At 36.3% G+C, this 12,502-nt stretch overlaps 1 protein-coding gene across 3 annotated transcripts; it reads right to left on the bottom strand.

Annotated features, from left to right (window-relative positions):
* Positions 1 to 222: 222 nt before the first annotated feature.
* On the bottom strand, positions 223 to 11,779 carry LOC125862233 (histone-lysine N-methyltransferase ATX4). Of its 3 annotated transcripts, none has more exons than XM_049542266.1 (23): positions 10,250 to 11,779; positions 10,000 to 10,055; positions 9,727 to 9,925; positions 9,283 to 9,414; positions 9,030 to 9,098; positions 8,870 to 8,938; positions 8,696 to 8,787; positions 8,461 to 8,562; positions 7,871 to 8,006; positions 7,268 to 7,340; positions 7,060 to 7,159; positions 6,823 to 6,947; positions 6,593 to 6,738; positions 6,321 to 6,425; positions 4,973 to 5,037; positions 4,506 to 4,725; positions 2,247 to 2,333; positions 2,087 to 2,143; positions 1,671 to 1,760; positions 1,485 to 1,571; positions 956 to 1,030; positions 679 to 779; positions 223 to 600 (listed from the first exon to the last, which is right to left on the bottom strand). In XM_049542266.1, the coding sequence occupies exons 1-23, from the start codon at positions 11,147 to 11,149 to the stop codon at positions 510 to 512; spliced, it is 3,177 nt and encodes a 1,058-aa protein (XP_049398223.1). In that variant the 5' UTR covers positions 11,150 to 11,779; the 3' UTR covers positions 223 to 509. The 3 variants fall into 3 exon arrangements, with proteins under 3 accessions (XP_049398223.1, XP_049398237.1, XP_049398231.1); XM_049542280.1 differs by having other exon boundaries at positions 8,461 to 8,550; XM_049542274.1 differs by having other exon boundaries at positions 9,283 to 9,411; positions 10,250 to 11,778.
* Positions 11,780 to 12,502: the final 723 nt, after the last annotated feature.

Genomic DNA, 12,502 nt, shown 5'->3' with positions numbered 1-12,502 from the left:
TTCTTTTTATAATATTTCGTTCTGTTCATACCCCCAAGTATGATCCAGTTACTATTTGTATCTTTCATCTTACTCAACTTTTTGAAGTTTAAACTATTCAAATCATAATACTCGAATTTTTTAATAGAAATCATATAACATTTGTACGTCTAACTCTTTGAAATTTGATATGAACTTCTACAACAACAAAACTGATGTATCGAATGAACATAACACAAATAATTAATCAAACACAATGTAACTTTAGCCCTCTTCTGCCACATAAATCCAATACACGTTGCAAAATTCAACATTGTTTTCTTTTTACCTTTGGTGAAGCTCATGACATGGAGGGTATAGCTAAATAGCTGGTGTATAAACATTATTTGCAACTTAAAATTCAATTGGGCTGTGAAAGACAAAATTGGTTACTATTACAAAACAAAACCAAAAGAAGAAAAGAGATATTTGTTGTATCATGTATGCATGTTAGCCTGTCACTGTACGACAAATCCTGTACATCAGCTACACTAGTTCATGAACTTCCGGCAATTGGGAGCTCCACATAGGCAGGGCACTTTAAGATCATCATGCTCATCCGGGTCAAACAAATAATCATACCTGTTAAACAAGATACACTAATTAACAGATTGAAAAAGCCAATCAGAAACTGAATGAAGAAACAGGAAGCTGTCGTACGTCAACTCATCACCAGCTGAGACATTGCGTTTAGCTATAAGAACTATCCGGCTCTCCTCTTCACCCAGACTCAAGATCCTCGCATAGCAACTGGGCATGCACTACACAAAATAGCAAAAAAAAAAAACTTAACATTTAAAATAAACAAGTACATAATCCGAATTAGAATAAACTGTCAGCAAAAGAAGCACTTATATGGTAGAAAAATAAGAAACCAAAAGGCCCAGACAGCATAATAAACTCAAACAGAAGTTTCACAATGAACAAAACCGCCTACCGAATGATTGATTAAGCGTGCAATATTCCCTTTATTTGTCGCATCAATTACCACTTCTTCGCTTACCTTAAACAGCTGCATGGAGAGAACATGTGTTAGCATCAATTGCTGAGAGTGAGACAGCTAACCTTAAGAAGCAACAGATCTTAGCTAAGAGATCATTAATGTTATGGGCTCGACAATTTCTGAATCATCCTTACCCTTGTCCTTCGACTGGAGTACAGATGATAGGATACCAGGGGCAATACGAGATCTTTAGCAAATTTAAAAGTTAAACTAATGATTCCATACAGGGGAAAAAAGGAATATTTCTGGACCACTGTGTAGTGAATGATTCAAAGCTTTGTATAGTTTCCTGAGACGGAAGTTTCACGACTTAAAAAAATACCCTCTAAAATCTAACCTATTTTAAAAATAGTGTAGTAGATTAATCAGATTTGTATTCACATGTTCAAGACAAGACAACACATGGTCTAGGCACATGTACACATGACATAACCCCTCACATAAAGTAATGAAATAGACTCACATAACAATCTTTTCCCTCCAGTCGATATCGTGTCTCTCTTAGATCAGCAACACTACGCCGCACCTTCTCCCCACGATACTCAAGGACCTAGAGAAGCAGCCAACAACAGTGGATCACTTCAAAATCCAAATTAAAACCTGCATAACAGTAACTAAATTCCTCTAATGTTCCACTCATGAAAAGTACCATTTCTCCTTCTTGAATGTTTCGTCGTGCAAAGAGGCCCCATCCATGTATTCCAGATTTACCAAAACAAACTCTCCGATTTTCCATCATCTGATTAAAAAACAAAGAGTAAGTTTGGTTTCAAATGTATTTGCAGTTACTGAAGCATATCTTCCAGATACTATTCTCTGAACTTACATTCCTTTACTCTGATAAATACCTTGCCACAATTATAGTTACTTAAGTATGGCAGTAAGAACTGGTAGTGTGAAATTTAGTTGTGGAATTAAAGAGTGGAGGGGTGAACCTGCTTCGTCAACAGGTATTATGCAACTCAGAATACAAGGTGGTAGTTTGAGTAGTTGCACATTAACAGGGATAATATTCCATATAATAAGCAACCAGTCCTCATGCAGCACAAAGAGAAGATTATTTACCTGTAGATGAATCAGTCGCTCTTTGAGTGTTGAAAAGGCCTTCACATCTCTAGTCAACTGCAAAAATAAGAATAAGAGAAGGAAAAACCAATCAATTAGATGGTGTTACAACACAAACACAAGATGGAATCGAGAACACAAAAAGAAACACATTACATACTTCTTGTGCGCTTAAACAATCTATTGCTTCTAAAGAATGACGCCTTGGCCCCATCAGTCGGTGGAAAACTGCCTCTTGCCCAGCCCTCTAGACAAAACAGAAGCAAATTAGAGGCAAGAGAAAAAAATAAATCAAGGAATCTTTCTCATAAAAATATAACAAGAAATTAGATCCAAAGAATACAAAAAGGGTGGAGAATGACAAAATTGGTTGATCACTTTCCTGCAATTAATGTACTCTTCTTGCTAGTATCTAGAAGTCATACTCTTGCTCTCACCCGTTTCATTGGTTATGATAAGGTTTCCTCCAGTTTTATACTTTTCTAATTTAACATGAATTACTTGTTACAGGCTATCTTTATGAAACTTTTTTTAAAGACAAACCAAGTATATACATATATATCTATATATAGCAAAAAAAGGATTGGTTGTCTTCATTGAAGATAGAGTCAAAGGTTTCAAAGCATCATCCATGTTTCATGGAATGGTGTGCAAGTATTGGGTACTATATTTTCCAATGAAATATATTCAACCCAGGCTTTGGGGGTTCGAAGAAAAATTAAGCTAATGATGCAGCATCCTGGCTGTGTGTCATCAACTAACAAGTTTCATCAGAAAAACATGCACAAATTTACACAGTAGCATATGAGAGAAGATTTTTGCGTGACAAACAAGGATTTTCTAGTGTTCGGAGAAAATAGTCTTGATATTTTGACTGGTGTGGCCCTATTGAAGAATTAAAAAAACAAGACAACAGTTATAGCACAGAGGACCATGATCTTGCTCTGTTCTTTTCCAATTTGAGCTCTTCATCATTCATAGTGGAACTTTTCTCAACTTGGCAATCTTTCCTCGCCTCAATAAACTCTCTTTATTATCAAAGTGTACAGTTTGATAGCTTTACATGTCAGAATTCTGGCACAGGGCTCTATTCAACCATTAATAAAACAAGACAGCACTTTTAGCACAGGACCACTTGTTGGAAAACTATCACAAGTCCAAAGTTACGTTTTATTTTTGGTATCTCTTGGCATTTAACAGGGCCTTGTTAAGGAAGTGGCTTCGCAGATTACAGAGGAGCATGCACTGCAGATGGAAGTGATAGCAGAAAAATATGGGGTTGTGGAAGGGTGGATAACTAGAAACATTACTCTTTTTGGGAGCGACCTTGGGACAAATATCTTGAGGGGATGGGAGGAACTCAGTGGTAACATAACTTTCAGAGTACGTAGGGGATAGGGACTAAGGTAAGTTTTTGAAGACAGAGGTAGTGTGGCATAACATCTTGAGAGTCGTATAACCAAACATTTATAGTATTTCATGCCAAAAGGGGGATGACAATCCAACAAATCTGGAAGACACGAGGAAATGTTCTTTGAGATCTCCAATTCAGGAGAGATATTCAGGATTGGGAGATAGCGGAATTTCAAAACATGCTTGAGATGCTCTACAAACAAATTCTACCTCAGAATTTGTCAGGAATGATGATCGATTGGTCGTTTCTCAGTAAAGTCCCAATAAAATCCCATTACCCCAAGATGCTTACAAGAGATTTGACGGTTTCGTCACATGTTGCAGTCTGTATTCCCATAACACCAAGAAACCTGTGTCTTTGTATGGCTGACGACTAGAGGAGCGATTTTGGCAGCCGAATATATGAGGAAAAGGAAGATCACCTATGTCAGTTAAAGTTTTACATGCAAAAACTCGGGAGAGGGTGTGGATCACCTTCTACTGCATTGTCAGGTAGATTCATGGTTGGAGATTCTGAGATGACTTGTACTATATTGGACTATGTCAGGGACGATACGTATGATTTGTTAAACTGAAATTTTAGAAGATAGAAGAGAATGTGCATGGCATGGACATTGCTCCATAGCTCCTCATAAGTATAGCGTGGAGAGAGAATAGTAGAGCTTCTGAAGGAACTGAACTTGATTTATACATTTGGAGAATAGCCTTTTATATATCCCTCATGTCTTTTTGGCGCACCCATGAGATTCCTATTTGTGTTGAGGAATGGGTATCTTTTGTAGGTACAATTTATTTTGTAGGTTCCTCTTTTTTTGTTATACTACTTGTTTACAGAAGTTTGTCCTTTTTATTAGTGAAATTAATCCTTGATCCAAAAAAAATGTCCTACCCTAACAGACGAAAAGGATTATTATAAAGCAATATTTGATGAAGTAACGAGAATTAAGGTGCAAAAGGCAAATAAGTAACTTCATACCACATTTAAAAATATAGAAGAGCATAGTACCTTGTAGCTAGATCTCTGAAAGATGCGACACCTTGCAGCAGAGAGAGGTTCAAAGCTACTGCTCCCAGCATCAGATGGATCAGGGAGTTCAAGAGTCTTAGATAAGATGAGTCGTTTGCCTCCCGAACAATGTTCTTGACTTTGTCTTTCAACCAAACTTTTCGTAGAGAACACTCCAAATGGAGTCCGCATGACCAAGACATTGTCTGTGTCTGGAGTCCTGAAATTCAAGTATATCACATATCTAGGTGAACATCAAACCATGGGGAAATTGAACAACGTAGAAACTGCTTCCCAACAAAATTAATTGGAAAGCTTATATGGAATCAACCTTAGGTATAATGTCAAAGAGGAAGAGATTTAAAAGAAAGAGAGAATTGTTTATATGTCATAGATTCTAATCTAAGTGGATAAGAAACAAAGCAAGAAAATAGATAAAGAATAAGAGGACAATATATAAATGTTACCTATGGAAGGCGCAATATGATAACCATCTTGTTATCTGTATCCCATTCTTCTCTGAGCAGTTCAACTGATATTCAGAATTTTGAATTATCAGATCAGGTAATTACTTCCATTTGGAGAAAACACAAACAGAAGTACATAAAAACAGACTTTCTTTTAATAAGAAAATGTCTACATATATATATACATTATTATAGACAAACACACACAAAAAAAATTATACAGACATTTACTCCTTCAGAGTTCAGTCCCATTTTATGTGATGGTGTTAGACAGGAGTCTGGACACAGGGTTTAAGAAAAAACAAGAGACTTTTGAAAATTGTTTAAAACAAACCAAAAATATTTGTGTGGTCATAACTCAACTCATTAAGGGAAGTATAAAGTTAATTCTAAATATAGGGAAGTCGGGACAAACTATAACAAGGAAATTGTGTCACATAAAATGGGAAAAGAAATTGAGAGACTGCGACTTTCAGCACTTAGGTCTTATAGCATATGTGCATCAATACCAATGGCAAAACTAAGCAAACAACAGCAACACATGCCAGTGTGATCCCACAAGTGGAATTTTGGGAGAATGGAGGGCATGCAGACCTTACCCCTATCGTGTGAGGTAGAGAGTCTGTTTCTGAAACTATATCCAAAATAATGGAGTTCCAAAACTTGTATGACCGTGATAAGAAAAAAAAAATTCATCATGTTTCCAAGGGGTAACCTAATAGGTGAAGGGTTGGATTAAAAACCTTGATACCAAGGTTTGAATTCCAACCGAACTAACACTAAGTGAATTCTCCACATCTGCCTATTCACCTATTATGTGTGTTGGTGGAAGGTGGCAAGTACCTAGAAGATAGCACAACTATCAAAAAAAATGTTTCGAAAGAAACTGAATTATAGACTAAGTTACCCGGACTCATCAAAAATATCAATGTGTGGGTCGGATTCCGCAAAAGTAGTGTATTTTTGGAGAATCCCACACAGGTGCGGCATCAAAAGTGAAGAGTCCGCACAACTTTTAGATTATAGACCTTGCCAGTCACAAAAGGTAGAGTGTATCCCTTACAAGGTAACAAATAAAAAGTTGTCTAGATGTTATCACTCATATATTTAAGGCAAGCAACTGTGAACATGAAATAAGATCCATCAGTGAGGACCATCACAATCTTCATATGCATCAGCTTTGCAATGCAATGCCCTAACACAAGCATTTCAAACCTGACTTTTGATGAATGATATTAGGATTTTACACTAAACTAACACATTATCTTTCTTCTAGTACTGATTGCATCTGTTCGTAGAGACTATCATTGTGGAATAACATGCACAAGGAAAAAAGTGGGCAGCTTACTTCCATATGATATCCAGCTCTCAAAGCACACATAGCATGAAAGCTGGTGGCACATTTGCAACATTGAGTGCAAGATCCGTGAACTTGTTTGCAGATCACACATGCCTGCAAATTTATTTATAACCAAGTTTTTTTAGCCTACAATAACTAAATATTTTGACAGAAAAAGGAAATTACTTATTGCATCAACCAGATCAGCAGCAGACGCAATTGAGATCCAACAAATGAATGAAAAGATACCACCAAATATTTGCATATAGAAACTAAAATACCTTTAGGAAATTGTTCGGAGGAATTCTAAGAAGCCCAGCAGCAGGCTCCATTTTATCAGCATTATGGAAAGCAACTTCAGGCCGAAACCATGCACATGTAACGTGAACCCACATAGAATCAATATCAGTTGGCTTCAATGCACCACCTGCAAAAGCATCATAAAATCCAGATAAGAAAGCCAGTAATGAGAAATATTTTTTTAAGTTGCAGGGTGTACAATAGGACTTGCCTTTGACTGGACAAAGACAACATTCTCTTTCAATTTCAGGGGTTTCACATGCTCGACAGACCCATGAAGCAAAATCCTGACCGTTGCTTACTCCATAGCATTCTTGATGGACGGCTATTTGGCACCTGAATCACCGGCATTAGTTACACTAGAAAACAAAATCTCGCCAACCAAATCAAAGGAACATATCCATCCAAAGATATTTGTTACTTCTAAGTAGTTATTTTACAAGGATACCTGTTGCATATGATTATTTTATTATAGTCCCAATCCTCAACCCATCTACATATAGCACATCTCTCTGTAGTCCACTTTGCATGAACAGGTTCATACTTCTCTGCAACAAAAGAAGCAACATTTGATTGCTCGCTCAACAGAATACATACAAAAAGAGGTACTCAGCACTGGAACTCCAGTAAAATAGTAGAGAAGGAATAGAGCATACCTCTTAAAAATGCAAACAGCTGCTGCTGATCTAACTTCTGATAGCTTACATTATGAGCATTATTGTCTGAAAGCTGCAGGCAGCATCCATACTACTAAGATTAAAGAGCATAAAACAGAACCTACTCCAGATATTAACTAACAGAAGAAAATCACTACTAGAAGCACTATAAGTTAGTTGACTTCTCAACCAAAAACAGTAAGGAACACCCATGAAAAGTAATGTTGAGGTAATGGTACCATGTTTATTGACTACCAAAAATCCACCTAAAACTCTAACAGAACGCCAAGAATGATCTATATAAAGCATGTTGCACTGATCAAGAGAAAAAAAAAAAAAGAATACTGCAAATTAAAAACGAATATCAGTAATTTATGTCTTAGTCATTCTTTTAGTCTATCACTACCCAACAACATAAAACCTTCCTGAAGTTGACATCAAAAAATGAACCATTGAGGACTGTAACAATAGAACCTTTTAGGAATCCTGTTAATCGTAGATCCACTCAGTTATCAGTGACAGGATGCAATGAAAAGGGCGGACTAAGATACAACATCAGAGAAGATGACATATGATTTAGAAACTTCACAATCTGGTACACACCCATTTGTCAAGTGTTATCATTGAGCCTTTTACTTTCACGCTGCACTTCCATTTCTTAGCTCTGCAACCGGTATGTTTCTCCCACTCACTAAGTGTTTGCTTCCTTGTTCCACAAGAACCACACTTGCACTGAACTCTGTGACAACAATAAAGGAAGTAAACTAGAGCACTTAAAAAAAAAAAAAAAAAAAAAAAGGGAAGACTAGAGTACTTCATATCTAAAGCAGCTAAGTGTGAAGTAATCAAGCATTAGAAGTGCTACACAAATTTTGCAGTAGACTAGTTGAATCACGAGAGAGTGCCTTATCTTCAAGCAAGTTTTTCCCATTAGTTACCAACTGAAAATAGTTTTTCTCATCTAGTACTAGAATTCTTTTTGGTATATTAAATGTCAAAAACTGTTCATGAATTATGCTTCTAACAGATGAGTACGATCAATATAGAAGATTGGTTAACAGGACGCAGCAGGCAGTTGACCTTAGCACTCACAAAGACCTTTTACAGATTTATTTTTTTTCATATGAATTTCAAGATTTTTCATGACAGCCTTTTCTAACCCCATTCTCTTTCCAGAACTTTTAAGAACTTACAAATGAATATCTGGATAATAGATCCCTTCGACGCCAGTACACACGACAGTAATCTTCTCAGGCATCACACTTCCACTGCTCTCCCTTAATCTGTTTGAAACACTTTAACATTTCAAAGAACAAAACATTACAGGCAGTCAGCACACTAGAACAAGAAATAAACCAACCAAACACAAGTCCAACATATTCTTTTGATAGGATACATCAACCAAAATGCAACTTAAGCAGAAGATACCTTGCTTTTGGTCCCCGCTGTACTGAGCCCAACAATTTTTTGTTAGAACTTCCTTTGCACTCGGGGCAAAAGTAATCAGTGTTCTGTAGATTCTGAAAAAGGTTGATATAAATGATAAATCTTCCATGCACTTCACCAGAATCAAATTAGGAAAAAAGAAAATATAAAAATTACCTTTAAAGCATTGCTGGAAATATCTGTACACTCCACATGCACCCAAACGTCACAACCATCACAACACACCTATAGAATATCACGTGAAGAAAGGTTCTTAGTTTATTCTAGTTTGCCAGCCAAGAACTCAAAGACCAAAATCAAAACAAAAAAATCTCACCCAGTTCCCACCATCTGAATGATGCCAAATTTTTTTGCATATGCCACAATATTGCTTTGATTTCCTCAACTGAACAACATAGAAAATTGTACGTCAGGAGCAGAAAAGAAGTATTGCATTATAAAGATCTAATAGAAGGAACAGACAACAGTATCAATTGAATAGCACAAATGTTGAATTTAAGCATTTGCTCCTTATCAAGGAAATACATGTGAATACAGAGAATTGCATAGTAAAAAATTTTGCAGATGACCTTAGTACAATGCTCACAGGAAAACTGAGCCTTGGACGTTCTATCTTTAACTTTCTTCAAAGTTCGGCGCAGAACAACCAAACCACAACTGTCACATGGTCGAGTGTCTTTCCTCTTATCATATCCATCCTGCTAAAGAATTAACCAGAAGTCATCAGAATTGAACCACTTAACATTCTTCAAATCATTATGGCAGTTTTAAGATCACATTTCAAAATCCCAATGCTCCAACAACAAAAGTTTAAACACTTCAACTAAAAGTGAAAAGGTAGGTTTGCACCTTTCTTGAATAGATCTCCAAATAAGTAAGAAGATTAATACAAACCTAAAGAATGAAACTCAAAAGAATAGCATAAGGCTGAGAACAGGCTAGATTAAGGCCTACATCAACAAATTTTCAATTTCAGATCTTATTCCTGAAAAGGACGCTTTCTGAAAACTTGCCTGGTCAGAGAAACAGAATTCTAGCTCCTGATTTGACCCAGTAGCCTCTTCAACTTCACTGTCATTAATTGCTGGAGATGCCTCCTGTTCCATCTCAGGGCATTTATTTGTGTAGCCATGTTCAGCTAGAATTGCCTCTTCTATTGCCGTGTGAAAATCACTTGGTCTGCTGCCATACAATTTAGTCTGCTCCTGAAATCTGGACAAAGTAATGGTGAAAATTCAAGTATCTAAAACTACCATAAGTTAATTGATAAATGGAATGTCACACACCTGTCCATATATTCTTGGAAAGGAAAGATCATTCCAGCTTTGATCCACCCATAATCCTACACAGACAATAGCTTAGAAGTTCTAATCCGTATACAAGTATGTCAATGTACCAAGGTATAAGAATGTTCACTTAATCTTGTTGAGTTTTACAAAAATAAAAGTTGTTAACCCTTTTGCTTATATACTTGTAAACCCAAAAATCATACCGCCATACCAATAAAAAATTTACTAATCAAGAAAGAGAGATTACCCTTTGCCCACTTCTGGAGTAGCCATAAAACATCACACAGATAGTGCCTGGAATGCAAGCCCTTAGAACAGCCTCAGGTGCTTCGCATAACGGGTCAATCACTACAGCAGGCCAAGCAGGATAATTTTTTCCACATTTTGCCCACACTATGTCTCCCGAAACAAAATCCCCGGGCTCAAAGAAATCCTTTTTCTTTCCAACTTTCTCCTTAGTAAAATTATCCGCCCTTGAAGAGCCTCTCTTCACCCTCAGTTTGCACTCACCACTCTCCACCACAACTGAAGAACCACCTTCACCTATCGATGTCACGGAACTTCTAGAACAATCTTTACTTTGCATAGAAGAAAATTCCCTATCCTCAATTTTTACAGAACTAGGCAAATGAATAAGTTGATTCTTAAAAAAATGCATATCTACATTAGACCGTTCAAGCTTGAACCTTTTCTTCCGATGCAAAACTGCCCCTTCGTCCTTCTCATTCAAACATAGTAGTTCTTGTTCTTCCTGATTTTCTTCTTTCCTCCACGAAGGCAAAACAGAGTCATTGAACTTTGAAGGCAGCACTTGAATGCGACCACGAGAAGACTTCAAAAGTGGAGGCTTATTATTATTAACCTCCAAAGCTTTATCCAAACTTCTCGAAGCTCCAGCTAAAACCAAGCTTGATTCTACTTCACCCGCGTAACTCATAGCTTCTCTACAAAATGAATCTACCAAACTAGTGCGGTAATCTTCTAATTCCCTTATAGGCACTGTGAAGAGTTCATCAGTTTTCAATTGCTTCGGACTTCCCGAACACGTTTCTCCCTCGCCGCCGCTGTCATTACCCTCCGCTTTGCACCGCTTGAGTTTCGGCATTTCCACTTTCACCGTCCGTTTCACCACCATCCTTGTCTTCATCAAAATTCCTCTACGAGTAGTTGTACCCGTAGCACCCGAAGTTGTACGTTAGAAAATCCTCACCCATTCCAATTCCAAAACCAAAACCCTAATTATCGAATTGAAACAACAAATCCGTCAAACCAAAATCCCCAATTCTGCAAATCCCAACGCCAATTCAAACCCGAAACAAACATCAACTGCTCCAAAAACTCACCACTTCAACGAATCAATCAGTTACCGAAACACAATCCAATTAACATTCACAATTTTTCAAATTGTACTAACAATCCCAAAAGAGCCAAACCAGGTAAAAGCAAAAATCCAGAAGAATTCTATGACCGGTGAAATTGAAGGACAAAAAGTACAGACAAATCAAATAAAAATCGAAGCTTGAAGAGAATCAGATGTATCTGAAATTTGTGAGTCGCGAAGAACAAGAATTCATAAATATACAGATGAAATTAGAATTATATATGTCCAAGAGGGATATAGTATATAGTAGCAAAAATAAAGTACAAGTTTTATTATTATCCACTATTTTAATCCAAAAAATAATAATTAAAAACAATATATCTCAAAACAAATTGGAAGCTTTGGCTCCAAGATTGTTGCGAAATTCGAAAGCGGAAGCGAAAATTGGGAGGGAGACGAGGTTATGGTGGACGCGCGAAAGTAAAAAATATTAGTGGAAAATTTCCTTTTAAGGGCAAAACTGACTTTTTCACTGTTGAAATTGTGATCACAAGGAATTTATGTACGGTAGTGATCTGATCTCATGAGGTATTCCACATGGCTGCTTCTTATTGGATTATTTATTATTTATTTATTTATGGCTAAAAAGTACCAAAAGAGCAGTTGTGATGTTATCTAACGTGTAAGCTGTAACGCTAGCTTATTTTGGAAGGTTGTTACTTGATGATTTGGTTGCTATTTCAATAGACACACTCCAAATAATTTATTTTGCTCATCATAAAAATTGTATTTGTAAAGTGAAAGGTTTTTATCACGTTATTTATATTTGTAAGGATGATCTTATATCATAAAAAATTTATTTAAATAATTAAAAAACTCATTACGTATCATATTTAAAATTGTCAACAGAATTTTTAACATATGACGTCTTTCTTTTTCTCTATGTTTTTTTTTTTTTTTGGATTATGGGTGAGTATAATAAGAATATGAGGATAGAACTGAAATTTTAGGCACAATGCTGAGTCACAAGTTAGGAATTATAACTTGTAATTTTTAACTTATTTTTATCTTTTAACTTTAAAATAAGTGCTTAAAAGCTTCTTCTTTTTTCTTCCATTCAAGCGTTACAAAAGTATTTAAAAGTTATTTTATTTTGGAACCACTCAATATAAATCGATT

Source organism: Solanum stenotomum, chromosome 1, assembly GCF_019186545.1.
Source record: "Solanum stenotomum isolate F172 chromosome 1, ASM1918654v1, whole genome shotgun sequence".
Taxonomy (NCBI): Eukaryota; Viridiplantae; Streptophyta; class Magnoliopsida; order Solanales; family Solanaceae; genus Solanum; species Solanum stenotomum.
This window is presented reverse-complemented; position numbering and strand designations above follow the sequence as displayed.

Coding starts and splice junctions, on each gene's coding strand:
- LOC125862233 (XM_049542266.1), bottom strand. CDS start 11,149: ATGAAGACAAGGATGGTGGTGAAACGGACGGTGAAAGTGGAAATGCCG. Junction 9,926..9,999: donor TTCCAAGAATATATGGACAG/GTGTGTGACATT, acceptor TACTTTGTCCAG/ATTTCAGGAGCAGACTAAAT. Junction 5,038..6,320: donor GAGCTGGATATCATATGGAA/GTAAGCTGCCCA, acceptor TCTGAATATCAG/TTGAACTGCTCAGAGAAGAA.